Source organism: Berghia stephanieae, chromosome 5, assembly GCF_034508935.2.
Source record: "Berghia stephanieae isolate SIO BIC M18660-M18661 chromosome 5, UCSD_Bste_1.3, whole genome shotgun sequence".
Lineage (NCBI taxonomy): Eukaryota > Metazoa > Mollusca > Gastropoda > Nudibranchia > Aeolidiidae > Berghia > Berghia stephanieae.
The window spans coordinates 59,896,863-59,911,862 of record NC_088364.1 but is presented as its reverse complement, the minus strand read 5'-3'; the positions used below and the strand labels follow the sequence as shown (position 1 = coordinate 59,911,862).

Genomic DNA, 15,000 nt, shown 5'->3' with positions numbered 1-15,000 from the left:
TAAATGAGATATCAGTTTTTAAAAATATTTTGTTTATGACTACATAATACATATAATCATATTGAACACCATAATAATTGTTTCAGTAAGTGTATTCCGTTTCCTTTACACAGGATAAGTTTTTTCCCAAGCACCATCTGAATATGGAATTCCCTGCCTGAATATATCAGAAACATAAATAGCTTTATGGAATTCGACCTAAAAAAAAAAACAGATAAAGATCATAATGAAGGCTTAGGCATGTCCATCTGTCTTCACCACACTCTTTTATCTTTGGATGCAAGGAGTTCCGTTCTGATCGTATATGATTAAAGTAATTATATGTCATAAGACCCAGTGAACCCTTCATTTAATTTCATATCATAGCACTGGTCTTGTCTTGCCGTGATATCATTATGGTAGAATAGCAAAAAAAAAATTTTTTAATTCCAGAGCCATTAGGCCCATCGAGCCAAAGTTTATCCCAGTTTCTATTGCATGTAACGGACAATAGTAATTGTTTGCTATCCTTTGGTTATGACATTAGTCTATTGCAAAGTACTTTCTGCCAGATCTAACATATTCAGCTCCCCAATCACTGCTGGGTGGACCGAGGAGTCCGAAAAATTATTGACTACACTCGGGAGCGATCTCAGTACATTTGCGTGTGAAGCAAGTGCTATACAAATTGAGCTATCGGGACCCCCAAATTATAGAATAGGAAGTTTCCATTTAATTATCAGGTTTCCCCCTAAACCTCTCTATCTCTTTCTTTCCCCTGATAGGTTTTGCGGGTACTCCAGGGTATCTGTCACCAGAGGTATTGAGAAAAGATCCCTATGGAAAACCTGTCGATATTTGGGCTTGTGGTAAGTTTGCCATTTGGTTTCTTTTTCTTCTTTGCAAATCGATGATCGGAGTATCAAACCTCTGAAGTGACGATTTTCACGATCGGTGGTTCAAACCTCTGAAGTGACGATTTTCACGATCGGTGGTTCAAACCTCTGAAGTCACGATTTTCACGATCGGTGGATCAAACCTCTGAAGTCACGATTTTCACGATCGGTGGATCAAACCTTCAATCAATATGGCGATTTGGTGGACTATGTAAAGCATTGCAAAGTGCATGGAGCATAATTGTTTTAATTTATCTGAATGTGCATTTTAAAAAAAATGTTTTCCTTTTTGTTTTCCATATAAAGTTTGTTTTCTTTTTCCCCAGGGGTTGTGCTATACATCTTGCTGGTAGGTTATCCTCCATTCTGGGATGAAGATCAACATCGATTGTACGCCCAAATTAAAGCAGGGGCTTATGATGTGAGTTCTAAAGACACACTTATGAATTTAAAATAATTTTCTTTTGTTTTGGGTTTTTTGTTTTTTGCTTGTTTTTTTTTTTCTTTTTGTTTTTTGTCTATTTGTTTTGGTTTTTGGGTTTTCTTAATGGATTTTTTTTCCAGGAAGCGGATGTTTTTGATTTTGTTCTTGTTGTTAAATTGATTATTTTGCATATATCTGACATATAACGTGGTTTGACGACCAAGTATAGTTGGTATCGATTCTATTTTGAACTGCGATGTTATGGTAATCATCTGGCTTGAATGACCACTGATCAAAGATCCAAAGTTGAAAGTTAAATGAATGTCCTATGTTTTTAACTAAGGCTAGACCAGGGATTATGTTTAAGCTTTGTCTTTTTACTGGAACGTTCTTGAGCTATCTCAGCGAAGTGGCCGAGATGTTATGGCATTGCACTGTGATCTGGAAGGTCCCAGATTCGAGTCCCGCTTCAGGCACTTTCGTTTTTTCCCAAGATTATTAACACCCCCCCCCCCTCCCCCTCCCCATTTGCTCACTTGGAGAACATGGGTGATTCTGGTTGACATCAGACATCCTGTTTGATGGATTAGGCGACGGTAACTTATGATGCCGTGGTGGAAGGGTGTAATTTTTAATTGTCTTCAGCTTAATTTTATTAGCATTTTACGACAAATGATTTTAGAGCTAGTGTAGGCCGAATTTATTTTTATTTACTTAGAGTCAAACCTGAAATTGACCATTGACACATTATTTCCTTGATTTAACAAGAACAATTAGATTCCAAAACCCTTGCCTTCAAATAGTTGATGACCTGAATATGACAGCTCTCTCTATCTCTTTCTTTCTTTCTTTTCATTGTTTTGTTATGATCTTAGCATTGTGAACACCTGTCGCCATAGCTGAACTCTTCAAAGTAGTTATGCTTTTTCTATTGATGTCAGAAAATGTTGTTGGAAGTTATTATTATTATTATTATTATTATTATTATCATCATCATCATCATCATCATCATCATCATCATCATCATCATCATCATCATCATCATCATCATCATCATCATTATTATTATTATTATTATTATTATTATTATTATTATTATTATTGTTGTTCTTGTTGTCGTTTTTGTTGTTGATGATGATGATATAATATTTTGTTCAGAGAAAAGTTATGATTATTGGCCATGAAAGACATAAATAAACTTTTGAATTGAATTGAATTGATAAATTTAAATTTGTCTTATCATCACCAGTACCCATCACCAGAATGGGACACAGTAACTCCGGATGCCAAGAATCTCATCAACAGTATGCTGACCGTCAACCCAGCCAAGAGAATCAGTGCCTCGGAGGCTCTCAAACACCCTTGGATATGCGTATGTTTGAATTGTTTTATGTAGGCTCCTTATTTCTGGAGTTTGTGTCATGAGTTTCTGGTAGAAAAAATGGAAGACATTTTTGCTCTTATGATAAAAGACCCCAGACATTTATTAACAGAGATGGCAACAATTACAAATGATTCTACATTTTTTACATAATATTGGTTCCAATACTAATAATACGAAAATCTTTGAATATTACATTTTTTTTTTTGTCACGCCACCATTTTCTTTGCATTAATATGAGGTTAAAAGTATTTATACTGTGTTTTGATACTGTGAATGGTGTTCACGTTTCCTCATGAAATGGGGACTGAACTGGATTACTCAAGTATTTGGGAATATTTCACATTTTTTCTTGAGGTTAGCATTGTCACTTCAACAATGTTTAAAGCAGCAATTTAGCTTTTTAAAAAATTATTTACATTTTTTAACGCATACACACATACAATTCCATTATGCTCTTTTTAAGTGTTTTAATAATTTCTTCTCCAAATATTTTCTCTCCAGCAAAGGGAGCGTGTTGCATCTGCTGTTCACAGGCAAGAAACTGTTGATTGCCTCAAGAAATTCAATGCCAGAAGAAAACTCAAGGTCAGAAATAAATGGAATTATTATTTTCTCCTCCTCCTCCTCCTCTTTCTCCTCCTTTTCTCGAAATTCAAATTTGCTTTTGTGTTTAGAGGTTGTATGACGCTACAGAAACATACATTGTCAAAAGTTTTTAAATGATTGTGAAATGTATATTGGTTGAATAAATATATTTTCCATCTAAACGGGAAAGTAGGTTTTGGGAAATTGTTTGATTGTCCTGTGACATAATAATGAGAGCGATATTGAGATTTTCATCCAACTGTGTCATCAATCACATGTTTTGTTGCTGCCCAACAATTGGATATTACTTAACATTAAATGTAAACACACGGCTTTGTTTATGAAAGTTGTAAACATATCTATGAGTCCAGCAGAACAAAATGGCCTATTGTGATTTTAGATATTTGGAAAGCTGTGAACTTTTTTCACTATGTGGGTCACTTTGAGCACATTTTGCCATGTGACCAATGACCTCGAGCACATGGAAAAGTAATATAGATCATCCCCATTAATATGTATTTAGTACAAAGGACATTTTAGATAAAATCAAGTCTAGGAAAGTAAAGCTGATAATTTGTGTGATGAAGGAACAAGTTTTGTTTTAACGCATATTAAAATATGAGCTTTGAAAAAGCTGCAAACTTTTTTTTTATGTAGGAAAGACGGAATGTGTCAATTTCATTTGTGTTAGACCAGCAAGGAAAAGAAACGTGTGTGTATAATATGCTGATTTTTTTTTTAAAAGGAGAAAGAAACTTTTGGTCACCGTATTAACTAATTTTATTTGCTCTCATCCCTATATTTCAGGGTGCCATCTTGACAACTATGCTTGCAACAAGGAATTTTTCAAGTAGGTTTTGTATTGTGTGTTCGTTTCATGTCTTTTTTTTTTTTTTTTTAAAACAATATTAATAAATATATATTTTCATCATCGAATAAGTAGACGATACTGTTATATGTCATTATTTGTATTCTTTATTTTTTTAAAATTATAATTTATATTCCTTCTCTCTTTCTTTGTATTCATTTCTATTTTAAGTTGATATCTTTTGGTTGTCATTTTCTTTTCGGTAAAGAGAATAATTATTTAATATTTTCATTTTCATTTTTATTTCCTTACTTTTGTTTGTCAAATCTATCAAGACTTCTCTTGTTTTTTTTATTTTGTATCTTTTATGTTAAATCTTTAGTTGAAATCAGTCAGACATTCATCCCAGTGGGTGGGTAGATATTAAAAGAAAGTGTTTTAAAAATTGACCCAATATGACTTTTTGTACCTCAGCGATAAGGGGTGTAGGTAAGTGTTTTATTGCTCACGAGTACCAGTATTTGTATTAACGTCTTTATGGAAAAGTGTTCAAATTCTTTCATTCCACCACACCCACTTTGGTGCACATGTTGTGGTCGAGGTTCCATCCGTTTCCAATGGGTGTTTGTATTACCGTATTAAGATTCATGTGTCTGTTTTAAATAAACTGTAATCGTGAAGGAGTCCTAAAGAAGAGATTTTTGTGATGAACCATATTTCTTGTTGGTTTCTTTGTAGTCTGTAATATTGTTCGCTCAATGTGGTGAATTTCTTATGTTAGTGAACAAAAATTTTCATCAGGAGTAACAAATCCGATAAAGTAAAGAATTTTATTTCAGTAAGATGAATTTGTGTTTTTCAAGTGTTATTTTTGGGATGCTTTGAATTACAGGAATGATAAAGGTAGAGATAGTAGATAGAGTTGTTCTGCCTAAATCTTAATGACATCACTTATCATCCCTAATATTGACACTCATCGGTTGAGAATCTAAGCTCTATAAACAACAAGGTTGTCCTTTTTTTATATATAAAGATTATTAATTTTAAAGGTTTGTAAAAGTTTTGTACACAATCTCATGTGATGAATTGTTTTTGTTTGGATTGGAATTTACCAAAGATTTTCTAGAGTAGGTTCCTGATGTCTAATATAATAATGTCTTGTAGCAGTTGAAAACAGAAACGTTGTAAGGATATTTATATTTCATAGAATTATGATTAATAAGTTGTTCTGACGCAGATAGTAATTTGTTTGGGGTTTCTTTTTTTTGTTTTTTTTTTTTTGTATTAAGTTTATTCTTTGTTTTTGTTAATTTTTCTTTAAATTTTATTTCCAAATTTGATTTTTGATAAAGTAACACAATGAGTTATTGCAATTTGTGAACATTTTGTGCACTGTCTGAAGGTTATTATTATTTTATTTTTTTAATCTTAATTTGGAAAAAAAAAATTCACATTAATTTTTTCTTCATTTGTTTGTTTATTGTAATTGAAGTGTTTGAAATTTGTGAACCTCAAAAGAGGTTAAGAATGAAAAGTTCACGATTTGTAATGTGCAACGAAGATCGCGTCACCAGTTTTGTATATCTTGTGTGCATGTAAAATGACAAAAACACTTCCTTGTTGTATAAGTGAAGATTCCCCGGATTGCAAACTGAGCACACTGGATTGCATGGGGTCGTTACAGTATTGTGATGCACCAGTCTACACACTTCCGTGTTGTCCATATTTCCTCCAACATGCATTTGCCAGTCAAGCCTCGTACAATATACCCCTCTACAGGACAAATTGTTTTTTTTATTATTTTGGCAAATGAACTTTTACTCTCTATATCAACCACTTAAATTGAACTCGCCACTCTCTCTCTCTCTCTCTCTCTCCTTCTCTCCTCTCTCTCTCTCTCTCTCTCTCTCTCTCTCTCTCTCTCTCTCTCTCTCTCTCTCTCTCTCTCTCTCTCTCTCTCTCTCTCTCTCTCTCTCTCTCTCTCTCTCTCTCTCTCCTGATTTGTCCAAAAATATTAATTCTGAACTTTTAAAGAAATATGCAGTTCTGCTTCAAAATGGTTTTGGACAAGCAGGAGATCATTTTGGTAGATTGACATAGAGAGTAAAAGTTTTGCAGCTAACAAGTAAGCTGACATTTTGTCCATGCACAGCTAAATGGTGGATGTGTCACTCTAACTCCAGGAAGAATATGTCCCTACTGTAAAAATGTTGGTGATGCTGTGATTTTAAAATTCCTTTCAAACTGCATCGTTAACCATCATTTCTATTTCAGAAATGTTGAAATGTGGCTCTAGTATAAGGAGAATATTTTTAAGGGATGTGGAATCGTTGTGGTACCTGTACATAGGACGATTTCATAATTTATTAGTTCCTATTATTTCCGAAAAGAATTATTTCTTATTATGTTACATTTGTTATTTAAAAATTTTCTCATCCTTCTTTTTTTTCAAAAACTGTAAGAGTTAGATCTAGACCAAACTGTTTTTCTTTTTCCATTAGTCTTCCTCTCTTTTAAGTTTTGTCTTCTCGTCTCTGTGATGTGATGTGGTGTGATGTATACATCTGTGAAATAAATCACATTGTGAACATCAGACATCAAGTCTTATCTTAAAGACAAATTTCATGTACTAAATGTTCTATGTATATGATCATCCATACAACAATCTTCTGTTGTTCTGTGTATTTTTTTATTTTCCTCATCTGTATTTCATAAATATATAAGCATAATGTTTTTTTTTTTCCTGTGGCTTGAAATGCAAACGATTCAATAGATAGGCCAAGTCTTGTTAGTTGCAGACAGATAGTCTTAGATTGTTTGAATGTAACGACATGCCAATCTTCTTTTCAACCAGTGGAGGTTGTTGATATTTTTATTTTTGTGTGATGAAATCCAGTGATAACAACGCCTGTGTTAAAGTCGATGTGTGTAAACATTAGTTTTTATTTCATTGACCTAACACACCTCCAATCCAATATTTTAAAGTGAGAATGTGTTTCCAGTCGGTTAATTCAAGGGGCATTAAACTAAAACTGTGAATTATTTTGATTTGTCTGAAATAATTTTTTTTTGAAAACTTGACAAAAGGTTTTACTTGATGCTTAATTTGCATTGTGTAAATTTTAAAATCTACTTTTTAATGGGAAGACTGAAAAAATACCGCAGAATATAAACCAGGTGAGAGTAATAACTAACCTTGCTTGAAAAGGTTTAGAGTACTGTGGTGATGTACTAGGTACTTTTAAAGGATTTCCATGGAGTAGGTGCATGATGGGAAATCAAACGCCATAGAATATGACCCATCCAACTAATCCTCATCTTGATAGATGATATATTCATATGGTTGTCATTGGATCTAGGAGTCCCGATAGCTCAGATGGTTGAGCAATCGCTTCACATGCAAAGGGACCAAGACCGATCCCAGGTGCAGCCAAGATTTTTTTCTTACCGCCCGCTGTCCACCCAACAGTGAACGGGGAGCTGAGTCTGTTAGGTCTGGCAGAAGCAGAAAGTACTTTGCGATAGACTAGCGTCCTATCCAAAGATAGCCAACAATTGCTATTGTCTGTTTCATGATATAGAAACACCCAGCTCCACGGGCCTAACGGCTCCGAAGGACTACTTATTTGTGATTGGATCTTTCCATTTTTTTATCACAACATTCATTTTAATCTAAACTCTCATCTTAATCCATACAACCCATCCTTCTCTCTATCTCTCTTCTCACACCTATTTGCTACTGGTGCCCCCCTCCCCCTCCATTATGTAACTCTTCAGTCAACAAGGGTAAGTTAGTGGGAATGTAGAAATCCACCAAAGCAATTTTCATTTTCTTCGAAATAATGCATTTTTGATAAAGTTTGTTTTACCCCTTAAATGTGTGTGTATTTTATTTACATTTAAAAATTGTCTTTTTGAAAAATTCGAAACCTTGTTTAAATCCACATTTATCTTTTTGATGTTAATTGATCGATATCCCAGTATTTATTGACAAGTCTGATATCCGATTGAAAATTATGATTATTATTTTCATTGTTGAAAATTATGATTATTATTTTCATTGTTGTTGTTGTTATGATTTTTACAAATTTGTGTTGGATTTGAGAGTTGTTCCAACAATGAGAATCATCAATTCAGGTGGTCGAGACTTGTTATTAAGTACACGTTGATCGATTACATCCCTTTAATTCACAATTCAGTGCCATGCCTATTTCAAAAAACGATTTGCATGGATTTTGATTTCACTAATCATAAGGAGAAAAAAAAAAACAACTTTATCTAAAATTATATCGTACTCTTATTTTAAAATACTTAATATTATTTTTACTGCTTGTTTGTATTCATGTTTAGAGGGGTTTTTTTTAAATATTCATTTAAATTACGTTTTATTCATGCATTTAATCATTAAAATTTTGTTTATGCCATTTTTATAATCCTAATTTTTACAATTTTACTCGTGATTAGCTGTAGATAGAAAGCAGCCTGATTATTCCATTAATTTTATTTTTTTAAATATATATATATATATATATATATATATATATATATATATATATATATATATATATATATATATATATATATATATATCTTTTTTTTTTTGTGGAAGCATCCTAGCCAAACGTATTGGCAGCTTTGTTCACAGTGTTTGCATATTGTTTAAAACTTGTTTTTGTTTGTTTTGTTTTGTTTTAATGATGAAGTAGACTTATATTTGCTTAATGTAGAAATGTAGGATCTTTAACCACTAGCCACTTTGAGTGACGGACGTCTTAACCTAAAACTTGATGCTCACAGTCTGAGTAAAATTGTGTTATGAACTTATAGAAATTATGTCTTCCTTTCAATTAAAAAAAAAATCAGTTTCTTCATTATTGTAATTATTATTATTATTATTATTATTATTATTATTATTATTATTATTATTATTATTATTATTATTATTATTATTATTATTATTATTATTATTATTATTATTATTTATTTTATTTATTTATTTTTTTATTATTTCTATTAGTATTATTGTTGTTGTTATTATTATTATTATTATTATTATTATTATTATTATTATTATTATTATTATTATTATTATTATTATTATTATTATTATTATTATTATTATTATTATTATTATTATTATTATTATTATTATTATTATTATTATTATTATTATTATTATTATTATTATTATATTAAAGATATTGATTCTACTAGGTAGGGACAGTAGCCAATCAATTTCTTATTGTAGTTTAAGTTCTTATTTTGAATTTTCTAAATATTTGAATTTTCAATTATCTTGCTCCATTGTTTGCTTCTGAAGGTCAAGGAAAACGAGGTGCTTAATAACAAGAAAGCGGTTAGAATTTGTCAAAGGGTTTAGATCTGTTATTTTTTTTCCGTCAAGGAAATTCCACCCTTTTTATTTATGAAAATAAATCTGGTTTTTTTATTTTTTTTTTCATGTTTGTGAAAATATAAGATAAAAAGTAGATTTATTATTCTTATATCTTGAGTAGTTTTTGTCTGTGCCGTGATTGAACGTGTGGTGTTAAGTTGTTCCACTTTGTCAGTAATTGTAGCTGTTTGTAATCTCTAAGATAGCGAGTGTTATGTTTCGTTATAATATATTTTATGTGATGTTATTGGTTTTGCATTTTACTTTGGTGTCTTTGTTTTTGTTTTTGTTTTTTATTAGATGTTATATTTACTCACCCTTTTTGATTATTGGGACATTAAAAAAAAAAATTATATAAATCTTATTTTATTTTCTAGTCAACACAATATACGTGAAGAGATGCAAGTTGCCTTTCACTTTCTTTCATTCTTTCTTTTTGATTTAATTAGTTTATCCCGACGTGCACTTATTTGCGGGTCTGATAACCCAATTCCTTATGGCCTCATTGTAATTGAAATCTAAAAAAAAAAAATTCAAAAAAAAAAATGACGCAAAATATTGTCCATTCCAATGTTTATCTAGGCCTCCAGTATAAGTGGGTTCAGATGTCGTATCTGTATATATGCGCACGTCGGGTTGTCCCACTTATTTGGTAAAAATGGTCAAACAATAAAATCCGAAATACTAAGCTACTCTTTCTGAATACATGTCTTTTTTTTTTCTCCTCTCTGTTTGTACAAATGTGATGGCAATTTGTATCCTCTGAATTTGTGGGGTTTGTTTGGTTTTGTTTTGTTTGTTTTTTTATTTTATTTCTGTTTTATTTTTTCCAGAATTCCTTCTTTTCAATTTGCTTGGAAAAATGAATGTAAAATTTACAATCAATTTTTTTTATTAAGTTAGAGTTCACCTCGCTCTTCTACCACACATTTCCTTTTCAATTTGGTCTGATAAAACTGTTAGTAAGTTGTAACATATACAACGTATCTATGTTAGAAATAAAGACAAATATTATAACGTAAAATATGTAACGCGCGTGCCTAATTAAATTGATTGACATAGCAGCCAACTGTCCGGATAAAATCTGAACTGTCCCGATTTAGCAGTCTGGAGAAGAGAGAGAGAGAAAGAGAGAGAGAGAGAGAGAGAGAGAGAGAGAGAGAGAGGGAGAGAGAGAGAGAGAGAGAGAGGGAGAGAGAGAGGGGGGGGGATTAAAAGGAAAACATGCTTTGTGATTTCAATGTGGAAAATTTGGGAGCAGGCATTGTAGGGAGATAGGAATCTGAAAAGGTGTGTGTGTGTGTGTTGCAGTGCCAGACAGAGTAGAAGGAAGATTTAATATATCCAAGATACTTAAAATATGTCATGAGAAATGTGTGTGTTATTAGACCGTTGTAACCTTTCTAGTGTGAAGAGTTCACACGAGTAGTCTTTGGTCGGTTATTACAAAAGACTTAGGCTAAAACCGTGCAAATTCGGGTTGAAAGCATGGAAATTTGCATACAGGTTACCAAAACCCATACAAAAAAAAAAAAAAAAAAAATCTGCTATAGAACCACTCTGGCAATCAATCATAACAGTTAAATTAAACAAGGGAAATAAATATTTTCTTCATATTCATTGTAGTAGGGGAAATTAGGCTAAAACCGTGCATTTGGATTGGAAGCATGAAAATTGGCAAACGTGTAGCTAAGACTCGTATAATTGACACCTCTATAGAATCACTCTCGCAATTGTTCATATCAGTATCAGTGCGCTTTTAGCTCTTTTATTTTTCCCTATAATATAGCATTACTTATCCATGGAAAATAACCACGAAAATACAATGCGAGTTCAATAATTTAAATACATTTTGACCATTTACAGTAGCTAACAAATGGGTTCGGGCGGAAACAGTACAGACACAATGGACGTTTCGGGTACAAACTTTCATCGGCAAAAGGAACGTTGAGAACAAAACAAAATGTAGTAATAATTGTAGCGTTTGTATTCCTAGGTGGTTGAAGCATGAGACGTTAGCGTGATGTTATCAGTTGACATACTATATCTTGTCCTATCAGTCCCTATTAGTTCTTTTTGCCATTGCAATTGTATCTAAAAATATGCAAACGCGACATTCCTTTTTTAGTCATATGTAATATTTTTCCACCCCCCCCCCCTCTCTCTCTCTCTCTTTTCTTTTAAAGACCCATCAACATTCAATTATGAATTATGAGAATTTCATATGGAATGCACAAGTAATGCTAGTTTCATAACGTTAATGTATTAACTACACAAGGTTCACCAGAAAGACACGTAAGACCTAAGTACAGATTAATTTTTGGACAACTTCAGGAGAACAGTCGCAGGTGCTTTTAGCTGCGCACTCAATTTTACCTGAACGAACAGGCAATTTATGTGCAGTGCCTTACACAAAGACACAACAGTACAGATAGAACATGCTCCCATTGTCACCATTCGGTCAATAACGTAACGTAAATAGCTTGAAATACTTCATCATAACGATTGATACAAACTCCTCGTATTCCACAAAGCACAAAACGGAAAACTCGAAATTCCAACTAACCATTTTAAACGGAACAACAACAAAACTAACTCAGCATTAATTTTGAAATCTCCCACTCAAGAACAAACCATTATCTTTACTCTTTCTTCCCCTCCACCATCCGACTTTGGAACTCCCTACCTACCACTTGTAAACAAGCTCTTTCGACTGATGACTTCAAACAATCGCTCCCTGCCTCCCTCTAAAACCCCTGTAACTGAAAATACGGCTGTACAATCTTATCAATATAGTTCTCTATATTTTTCCTCAACCTATGCGGAATTTGTCTCTAGGGTCCATCTATTTTTAAAAAAAGAATAGTAATAGTAAGTCATGCCCTACTTCAAAGTGAGCTAGAGAGGCTAAGTTTCTTGTATCATCATAAGTATAACCACCACCAACACGACATCATCACCATTACCACCTTCACCACCACCTCCACCGCACTAGCAATAATCTCCCACTCAAGAACAAACCATCATCTTTACTCTTTCTTCCCCTCTACCATCCGACTTTGGAACTCCCTATCAACCACTTGTAAATAAGCTCTTTCGACTGATGACTTCAAACAATCGCTCCCTGCCTCCCTCTAAAATCCCTGTTACTGAAAAGACTGCCATACAATCTTCAGCCTGAATTTGGTCTTAATGGAAGAAGAAGAAGATTAAACATTTTGGATAGTTCGTGAATCGAAAGTTTAGTGAAAGGAAAACATCCGGTTTGACGCTAAAAATAATCACCAATGGGACTCCATGGATGATGTAAAACAACATTAGGTCGCTTTGTTTTGAATGTTGACACAATAAGAATGACCGAATTTTCTTGGCGTCCATTTGTATCTCAAATATCTAATACTAATCTCTCAGAGTGGTTCTATAGCATAAATTATAGGATTTTTCATATTCTACAGCATATGTAATTTTCATACTTTCAACCCTAACTTGCACAATTCAATGGTTTTTTGGACCTAATTCCCTATACTATTACAAATTTCATCCAAAACCATCCTCAAAAACAATTCATTCCTCTGGTTTCTGATATGTCTGTTTTGTCTAACACTGGATCTTACTTATTTTCTTATATTGTTTTTTTTTTTTTTTTTCAATCTCAAGGGTCCATGTACGAAATAAAGCTTTTCAAAATATATAGATTGAAATATTGGAATTATTTCAATAATAGCCTATACTGTTGATTTCATGAAAAAGTCGGTTATAAGGAGTTGTAGTGCTTTTTTTCCCCCTTTAACCAGTTAACTGCCGTACTCTGGAAAACGATGTATTTAAACATTTGGCCAGAAAACTCGTCCTTCAAATTTCAAATATTCGTCGATTTAAGTGACTCTCATCTTGGCAAAAATTCTCAAACCAGGGACTTTGTGAAGTTTCCCTTAAGTCCCAGGTTTTGGAGTTTTTGTCAATGAGGGTCATTTAAATCGATCGATATTTTAAAGGACAAGTTTCCTGGCCAACATTTTTTAATACGTGTCTTTCCAGAGTACGGCAGAAAACTGGATTTCTACACCGCTTCTCTCAGCTTCAGTCAGTGATTTTCTGATAATTGTCTTTCTAGTGCTGACCAAGACACGCAGCTTTGAGTACAAATTCCGATGGAGCTTTATCATTTCATACGATCGGTTCATTTTGTAGCACTGCTTCTTCCTTTTTGACACCACTTTGGTACTTGTTAGGGATTTGATTTTTGTTGTTGGTGTATTTTTTTTTTTTAAACTTTAACTGAAATCATGAAATGTTTGACAAGGAAGCAATTGGCGGTTTGGGGGAGAGAGAGGAGAGAGAGAGAGAGAGAGAGAGAGAGAGAGAGAGAGAGAGAGAGAGAGAGAGATAGAGAGATATATATATATATATATATATTTTCAGTGGTCTGACTATATAGTATGCAGACGAGATACATTTTATGGTGTTTCTAGATCGCGCCATGCTATATTCCATTGGAAGAATTATAGAAGTCTATATACAAACGGGTCAAATTTGATGGTGTTTCTTGAACGCTGTGCTGTAATAATTCCAAGCACAGTACAATGGGTTATTTTGTAGCACACAAGCTATTTTCAGAGATCAATGGATATTCTTAATGTTTATTTTGCATTCGTGTTTGTTTATTATTACCCTGTATGAGGTGTGGCGTTTGTGAGTGTTGCTGTGTTCGTTTTGTTTCTCCCCCTTTATTCCATGCCTGTCCTCAACAGGTGAAGTCCAAGGTTTTAGAGTTTTTGCCAAGATGAGAGTCATTTATATCGATCAATATTTGAAGGATGAGTTTTCTGGCCAAATTTTCATATATGGATTTTTCCAGAGTATGGCAATATTCTGATCCAGTTATAAGCACACTCGTATAACTCATATATTTTTGTCAGTACTTTTGAAAGAGAAGTGAACAAATTTGAAATTACAAACAATCATGGTTACAGTAACTTTATAAGCATGAGTCTTTTGTTTTCGTCAAGCGACTGACACAACGAGCAGACAATTCACGCCCTATGTGGCATACACCGCTGCTAGTCCTATGCCTACCAATCAACATTCGTGTGAAATGTCAAAAAGACACACACACAATTTTATTTAAACTTAAAATAAATATGACGAAAATTTAAAATAGAAATCATAAATTTGACGACAAGGGTGATCACTCGCGTATCTCCTTTTTTTAATGACATATTATTATTATTATTATTATTATTATTATTATTATTATTATTATTATTATTATTATTATTATTATTATTATTATTAATACCATTTTTTAAATATTGTTTTGTTTTTTGTTTTTCAAATTCTAAGTTTTTCTAGTAAAGCCTTATTAATCTGCTTGACTGATGCACTTAATTCTAGAAATTAATTGGTTTTTGTTTTTATACATTCGGCCAAGATCGACGTGCATTTATTTGTAGGTCTGATAACCCAATCCCTTATGGGCTCATTGTTGTAATGGAAATATATATTTTTTTAAATGACGCCAAATATTGT

The 15,000-nt window shown here is 32.7% G+C and overlaps 1 protein-coding gene across 7 annotated transcripts in view; it reads left to right on the top strand.

The window, feature by feature from the left end:
* Nucleotides 1-15,000, top strand: part of LOC144973355 (calcium/calmodulin-dependent protein kinase type II delta chain-like) — a 145,202-nt gene that overhangs the window by 101,694 nt on the left and 28,508 nt on the right. For all 7 annotated transcript variants that reach the window (XM_078915680.1, XM_078915675.1, XM_078915679.1 and 4 more), the window contains exons 8-12: nt 765-848; nt 1,202-1,296; nt 2,549-2,671; nt 3,185-3,268; nt 4,076-4,118. In XM_078915680.1, the coding sequence (XP_078771806.1) occupies nt 765-848; nt 1,202-1,296; nt 2,549-2,671; nt 3,185-3,268; nt 4,076-4,118 (429 nt within the window). The remainder of the gene's footprint in view (nt 1-764; nt 849-1,201; nt 1,297-2,548; nt 2,672-3,184; nt 3,269-4,075; nt 4,119-15,000) is intronic.